The sequence below is a fragment of the Amaranthus tricolor genome, chromosome 10 (assembly GCF_026212465.1).
Source record: "Amaranthus tricolor cultivar Red isolate AtriRed21 chromosome 10, ASM2621246v1, whole genome shotgun sequence".
Lineage (NCBI taxonomy): Eukaryota > Viridiplantae > Streptophyta > Magnoliopsida > Caryophyllales > Amaranthaceae > Amaranthus > Amaranthus tricolor.
In genome coordinates this window covers 2311158-2319044 of record NC_080056.1, presented here as the reverse complement: position 1 = coordinate 2319044, position 7887 = coordinate 2311158, and the positions used below count along the sequence as shown (strand labels likewise).

The 7887-nt window shown below is 33.8% G+C and overlaps 1 protein-coding gene across 1 annotated transcript; it reads right to left on the bottom strand.

The window, feature by feature from the left end:
- Window positions 1-3465: 3465 nt before the first annotated feature.
- LOC130826259 (zinc finger CCCH domain-containing protein 30) lies at window positions 3466-7454 on the bottom strand. The gene is made up of 2 exons (XM_057691851.1): window positions 7246-7454; window positions 3466-5926 (listed from the first exon to the last, which is right to left on the bottom strand). Exon 2 carries the CDS (start codon window positions 5812-5814, stop codon window positions 3874-3876), a length of 1941 nt encoding a protein of 646 aa, XP_057547834.1. The 5' UTR covers window positions 5815-5926; window positions 7246-7454; the 3' UTR covers window positions 3466-3873.
- Between the last annotated feature and the right edge of the window lie 433 nt (window positions 7455-7887).

Here is a 7887-nt window from a genome sequence, read left to right as displayed (position 1 = left end):
AATGTGAAATGGAATTGAATAGTGATGAGATTATTCTGGATTGATTTATTTTGGATGATTTTGAGTTGATGTTGAAATACTTTTGTTTTAGACATATATTTTTATTTTAGACTTTGGTTATATGTTTGTTTGAGACTTTAGATATGTAATTGTTTGAGACTTTAGATGGGTGGTGGGGGCGGGGATGGTTTTAGGTACAAACCCATCGGGCAGGGACGGGGAAAAAAATTATATCCACCGTGGGATGGGGACGGTGATGGGTATTGCATTAACAGATGGGGATGGGGATGGAAATTCCAATACCCGCCCCGCCCCGCCCCGTTTGCATCCCTATATATGAATAACAAATTTTTAAATAGACTCTCTTGGGACAAGAACATCTATATTGGCATGTTTTATATGCGTAGTGGTAATAAATAGTGGTAATAAGTGTAAAATTTTATCAAAAGTTTACGTCGTTCTTATGATGATGAAACTTTGATCAAAAAAAAGTTTTTGAGTACAATTTTCATACCACCTAATACCCCTCTCCTAATGGTAATGCATTGGAATGAATTTTATGAATAAAATGAGATGATTGGACAAGCATGACCATCAAAGTAGTAAAGAGATTTTTTCAACCAAAATCACACTAGTTTTCATTTCTATTGCCATCGTTTAATACCACCTACCAAATAGGCCGTTAGAGAGTTAAATTGATTACTTATAATTCTAAAGTGATCTCTTATTATATAAATCTGTCTTATGGTGAGATGGTTTTATACAAGACGTTGTTTTTAGTTTTCATTCAAAATAATTAAGGTTAATTCAGCGTTAAGTAATAGTGTGAGTAGATATTAGTCTATTAAATAGTTGTACTTATGGATAATTGTAAACCTATAGTGACACAATTGCACTTGTTTGATGTTTAGATGTTTGTAGTTCTGTAAATTAACATTGTACAGTAAAAGTAAGTGTTTATGGTAGTTGTTGAAATTTAATTTATTGTGAAGGGGATAAAGATAATATCTTGAACTATTATTTTATAAAATGACAATGTTTTTTAAGTAGTATTAAATAAGAATACCTACTTTTAATGCTATGTCAACTCGTCAAATACGAAATATTATAAAAGTAAGATGTGATTATGAATAATGACCAAAATATAAAAGTAGGGAAATATTATCATGACAATGGACAAATATTATTAACAAGTAAGCAAAGTCATTGAGACAATAAAGTTATTCTTAAATTAATTTCTTTTAAATTCACCAAATCTTATTAGCTCATACATAGCTATTATTCAAACCTTTTTAAAGTTTTGGTTGGTGATTCAACAATCAACATATATTCAACGAATAATCTTAAGTTGGCATATTTTAAGGAGATGACTTTAAATTCCATCAAATTTGAGAAGTTTGGAGGGGATAAATTATAGGAGGCAATTGTTGATGTTCTTACTTACCATGTTAAACGTCCAGTATATCATAAGCACCCCAAAAATTAGTGGACCATAAAAATGAAACTTTAAAAAAAAAAACCCACAAAATGTTAAACAAAGTCATCAATCGCTTTTTTTTAATCAACGTATAAATTAGTTAAAAATTTACAACTAAGGGTGGTAAAACTCTACTCCTATCACCCCTCCCTATTAAACTAAGTGTTAAAAGCTTTAATTAATTGTCAATCTTTGTTGAATTTTGAAGCATTTTTAGTAGTATAAATAGGATGCTCATCACTTGCATTTTTATCATCACTTGAATTTTGTCTTTCGCTGTTAGTAACAGCGATTTACTTCAAGGCTAGGTTTGGATGTACGGACGCTTATTTTGGAAATTAAGTTTTCACGAAGCTTATTTTTGGAATTAAGTTGTTAAATAATCTTATTTTATTCAAATTTTCGATAATCTTATATGTTTCTAGTGCTATTATTATTACTTTAAGCATTAGTTGTTCAATACCACTCTAAATTTTATTGTCCATATTAATATTTTATTATTCCTTCCACATAAATATACCCCGAAATTCTCTACACAAAATTGAGAAATTAACAAAAAGTCTATAATAGTATTTTAACTTATAAGTTAAAAATAAAATATAAATTAAGTGTAATTAATAAATTAATTTTGCGAAAAGATAAGGGGTAAAAATGAGAAGAACAAAAACATTAGAACACCGAAAGTAAAGAATAATAAACATGGACATTGACACTAACTTAAGTGGTATCTTTTCAGAAAGAAGTGGAAGAAATAAGACAAGAAAACAATTTTGAGCCAATGTTTTTTCTTTTCTCTAACCTTTTTTTTTTTTTTTTATTAACTTGGCTTTACATAAAGCCTAAAGGTACAATGTCAACACTTCACAATCCTCACCTCAATAAAATTGTTAGCATTTCAAAAAAATCCGGGTGAGGATAATCTCATATCGGAAACGTATTGAGAATCAAATTCGAAAAACGTCAATTTATGATTATCAAATTTTCAGTATTATTTATTTTTTATAAAGTTAAAAATTTATATTCATCAAATTATTTGCAGTTTTATTTCACAAAGTTAGAGATAATACTCTCTTTAATTCAAATAAATTGTCTAATTTGATTTTTGACATTATTTATAGATCATTCTTAATTTGTAAATCTATGTTAATTAGTTTTTTTTCTTGATTTAAATGTCAATGTACAGTCAAGTGAAATCTTATTTGATCCGTCCCAGTGTAAATTTTATTAATATCAATTACTTTATATTTTTAATTATGTATAATTAGAGATATTTAGAATTGACTTTGAACAATTGAATAGAGCGTAAAAGTCAAATGGAAAAATTAATATTAGTTGAAGAGAATATTAAACATTATTTAAATACAATATCATAAATTTGACATTAAACTTCATTTAATTCAAGAGTCACTTTACACCAAAACAAGGACATTAACTAAGCTAGTCTATGTCTCCATAACAATTAGACTTTTCAAGTCCAAACAAAAGCGTCCCCTTCAGCACCTATCCTTTACAACCTCTATGTTTGGTTGGACACAATTTCCTTTTCCAAAATAATGTACTCCTAATCTATTTGCATTTTTTATAAAAAAAAATAATAGGGGTAAGATTTGTACAACCAACCTCTAAACATGATGGAAGGTCCCAAATCATGTTATGTACTCTATCAGAGGTGTTCATTTGAGTCATCAGATTAATTTCAGGTCACATATTTTGGGTCGGTTCAAAATCAGATTTTGAGTCCATAATGATTTTTACATGGCTTTAAATTTGTTTTGAAGCCGGGTCAAATCGATTTCAAAATCGGATAAATATCAGATCATCGAATCTATTTTGAACCATCGGAGGGGACTTTTAATTGAAAATTGTAATTTGCACCAAATTATGTTTAGAGAGTCAAAGTTCAGCCACTAGGGAAGATAGTAAGTATATAAACACACATCATTGAAGATGCACAGATATACTCAGAATGAAGGAGACACTGAATACAATGAAAAAAGATGGAAGATACAAAAGATTTTATAATTCTTTTAATGTAATATTGCTTAGCATACAAAACAAAATCGACGAGGCCGAGGCCAAGCCTTTCAAAATAATGGCCGAGAAGCGCCATGGCTTCTAGGAAAGATGATGCCACAAGATTTCAACTTTTCTAAACTACAATTAACATCGGCATGAATATGTTGTTAGAATGAATATCATTCAACTAGCAAAATCACAAAAGAAAATCTTATATCTGCTTACCTTGCTCCATACTTTCTGCTACCTAACTCGCCTCGTTGCTTTCGATCAAAATTCCAAAAGCAAAGGGCTCGTACCATTGTCACAAAACCTTTCAGGCTTCAGCTATATCTACTACTTAAGCTTGGTGGGCTCGAATGAGAATCGTCGACCACCGATTAGGTCTCACCAGAACCATTCTCTTTGATCTCGGTAGGTGATGATTCTTTGACAAGTGCCTGAACCCACGAGAAATCAGGCTCATCGCTGTTGTTCCCAGACTCGAAAGATGACGATCTCCTGAGTTTACCCAACTCGTCTGTATTGGTACCCCAGTCTGGTTTACCATGGGAGGAACCCCATCCCGACAAAGAATGAATAGGAGAGCCTACAATGGCACCCAAGTTGGATCCCAACTCCCGAGAACTGAGGCTGCGTAACTGATGAAGCTGGTGTTGCCGTTGAGAAATAATTGAAGCCCGAGAACTCATTGGTGAGATGGGTTCCACATTTCGAGGAGACATTCTTCCAGAGATCAATGAATGCTCAACTATATTTTTAGGGGAGTAATTTGTCTTGATTGGAGAGAGTAGGCCTTGCTGCTGCTGGAACTGGGTAAAAACGGCAGAATTGTGAGTCGGTGAGTAAGCACGAGAAACAATCCCTTGACCGTTGTATCGTGGAGAGGAACTTTCAGCAGAAAACAGATCATCCAAGTTAGAAGGCTTAGGACATGTTAGAGGATTGGGATTCATAGAACAGCAGGAAAACTTATTCAGAAGCTGATGCTGTTGTTGCAAGTCGTAATCTTGCAGCATATCAAACTCTTCGGCTGAAATATCTCGAGCGTTAAGGGACGATCTTAGCCTACTCGACTGAAGATTGCTGCCTGGGAGACGTAATGATGGAATGTCTGGCTGCAGCCAGTCCAGGGAAGAGTGAGACATGCTATTATGAGCTGATGGAGACAATGGTGTAGCGAATGCTGGCGGTGACATAAGCGATGAAGGAGATCCAGGCAAAAAGTTCATAGTTCCAGCAAAATCCATAGAACTCGAGACACTCGAGCGGGGTGAGGGAACGGCAGAGCCAGTAGACACATAAAGAGACCTCAGTTCGTCAGGTGTATGAGCAAAGAAACAAACCCGTCTTGCGCATATTAAGCCATCCTTGCAAAGGCGTGTACGATATTGAGCTGGGTGGAGCCAACACTCGAAAACTCCATGAGCATATTCACACATATCTCCTTTCCTGCAAGCACCTTTTCTGAATTCTGGACAAGGAACACAGCTGTAATGAAATTTTCTCGGATCTCTTCTCCGAGCATTTTCACCTGGATGAACAAAAGGACATTCTGTCCAATCATGAGAATAGGCACGAGAACAAGGGCGGATTTTGAAGGAAAACATACGGAACTCATCAGAAGCATAAATGCTGTTCTTAATATCAGGTATAGAGGGATCAACGAGGTATTCCTTTTTCTCGGATGTGTAAGATATAGCTTGAGGGTCATCAAGCTTTGATTTCAAAGGAGAAGGCGGAGAGTCCGAAGAGGACGAAGGATATCCATTTATGGGCGAGGAAGAGAGCGGTGGTGAATTTGAGTTTGAAGTAGTACTGGACACCCTCAAAATCCGCTCGCTAATAGAACCATGACCGGCAAGAAGTTCTTCCAGGGCAAATTTCACGTCATTTCTGTTCGGTGAGACCATAATAACATCCAAAGGTCTACGCCCATCAGCATCAAGTGCATTATGGTCAGCACCTGCCTCAAGAAGCAACTTCACAGCATCAACAGCATTCACAGAACCACCAGATGCAGCACAGTGCAGTGCAGTGCTTTTATCCTCTCTACATGGCCGGTTGACATCGACCATTGAGAGAGAGAGAATCAGTTTCAGAATATCGATATTTCCATACAATGAGGCAACCATTAAAGGAGTTATATGCACAAAGACCATCGTTTTTGAGCCTTTTTTCCGAACATACCATTGTCCAAAATCATCGACTCCAGATGGATCATCTTCAATCAATCGTCTAAACCCCTCCACATCATTATTTGCGCAAACTTCAAGCAAATTTGATAATACATCTGCTGTTTCATCCGTCAAGTGAGTCATGTCTTCAAAAGCAGGGAGCTATCAAAGAGATATACTGAACAGAGTGAACACAAGCTCCACTGACCCAAATTTACAGCAGATGATAATATGATATCAATATTTACAGTTCCATCTGCATAGTCAGATCCACAATCGAAATCGAACTGTCAATCATGTGTATTTGGCAGGGAAACATTTAGAAAAGCAAATGACAATTGCTACTGTTTCCACATGAATGTAACAAAATCAAACAAACATCCACCAATCCATTTAAAGTGTATTTGGCGCTAAATATTCCGGATGGTTAAGATTTGAACTCTTGACCTCTTATCACACTAGCTTCGATACCATGTCAAAGGAACCAATTCAACCATCAGCTTAAGCTTTTGGTTGAATTAGTTCCTTGACGGACAACAATATTTCAATCTTCAAGCATTAAGATAAAACATACAAAGCAAAAACAGCAACACTTGAACTATCTCCTTTAAAGTTAAGGGTTTCACTTCATTTTTCTCACCAATTAAACACAATCCAAATTGTGGGTCACAAGCAATAGTTCCTCATGGATCTATACTATCCTTTAATATTCATTTTTTGATTCATACCCATGTGACCAAATTCTATAATTAGCCAAAACATTACCCACAAACCTAATTTAAAAAATCAGTTCAACAACATAAATCCAAAACCAGGGTTTCTACTTTCTAGCTATTACAATTTACAAACATAAGCATACTTGTATTCTCAAACATGCAAAATAAAATTAAGAACTTGGGTTTACTTGGTATAAACAAAGTACTTCAATAGAGTCCAAAAACTCAGCATACTTCCATTTGAACAAGAAACAGAAGCTTCTAGAAGATCAACAGAGACAAAACAGTAGAGCAGATACAGGGAAAATAAAAACCCAGATCAAATTTTAATAAATAAATCAAACCCAAATAGTAGTAGAAAAAAAAACAAAAAAAAACCCATTTAGCATGTCATGAACTGCGAACTTGATTGTTGCGAAAACGAATTCAACACCAATATCCATGGTTGAGTGCTTTTATTGAATATAAAATACTAAATACAAATTTGAGATGATAAATTTGTGTATATAATAAAGAAAGCAATAAATAACACAACTTCCTTCTATTGATTGATCAAAGTTGAGGGTTTTGAATTCGATAAGGGTTTTAACTCTTTGAACTTTCTCCAATTTACAGAAATTAATAAGATGAAGATACAAAAATCAATGAAATTTCCAGACATGCAATAAGTAGAGCAAAGAACAAATAAACCCATTTCAAACATCCGAAAAACCCATTAAAAAAAAAGCGAATAAATTAAAACAAAATAAGCAGACATAATTAAATTAAGCAAATAACATCACCCAAATGAAAAAAAAAACAATGATCAAAGACTGATTAAATAAAAAGAATGAAATTTTGTATACATAAAAAAACTCACTGTTTTCTGAATCTATTAGAATGGATGGAAAACCCACAAGAGCAGAGAAGTGAAAGAAAGAGCAGAGTTGATAGTAGAGAGATCTAGTGAGAGAAAGGAAGAAAAATAGCAGAACTTAGAAGAAAAATGAGAAAGTTGTGAGCATAGAAAGGAAGAACAGCTCTGCTTTTCTTACAGTAGTTTTAAATTAAATTAAAAAACTTTTATTAGTACTACGTAAGTGTCTCATCTTATTTTCCTTAATAAAATAAAATGTCTCATCTTATTTGATGTCTCGTCCCGCATAGTAGTTATGTTGGTAGGTGTTACCGATTTTTTTTTGTTTAAAAAGATAATTATTACCGATTTAAGTAATTCTAGTTACATAATTGTAAAAAATCTTAAATAATACGTAAATTCTTATATGAGATGGTATTGAGGTTGTGTGTTGGTACTGTTGCTTGTTGCTACTTACTTACTGCTGTCTTTTTTGGTTCTCTACTGCAAAAAGAATATTCTCTTAAAATAACATAATTGTAATGGGATCATGTGCCTTGTATGATAGGTAGATGGACAGCTGTAATTCCTTTTGTCTTTTGCTTACAGTTGTCCTATAAATATGTATGTAATGAAAGGTTGTAATATGACAAGAAGAATGAATAT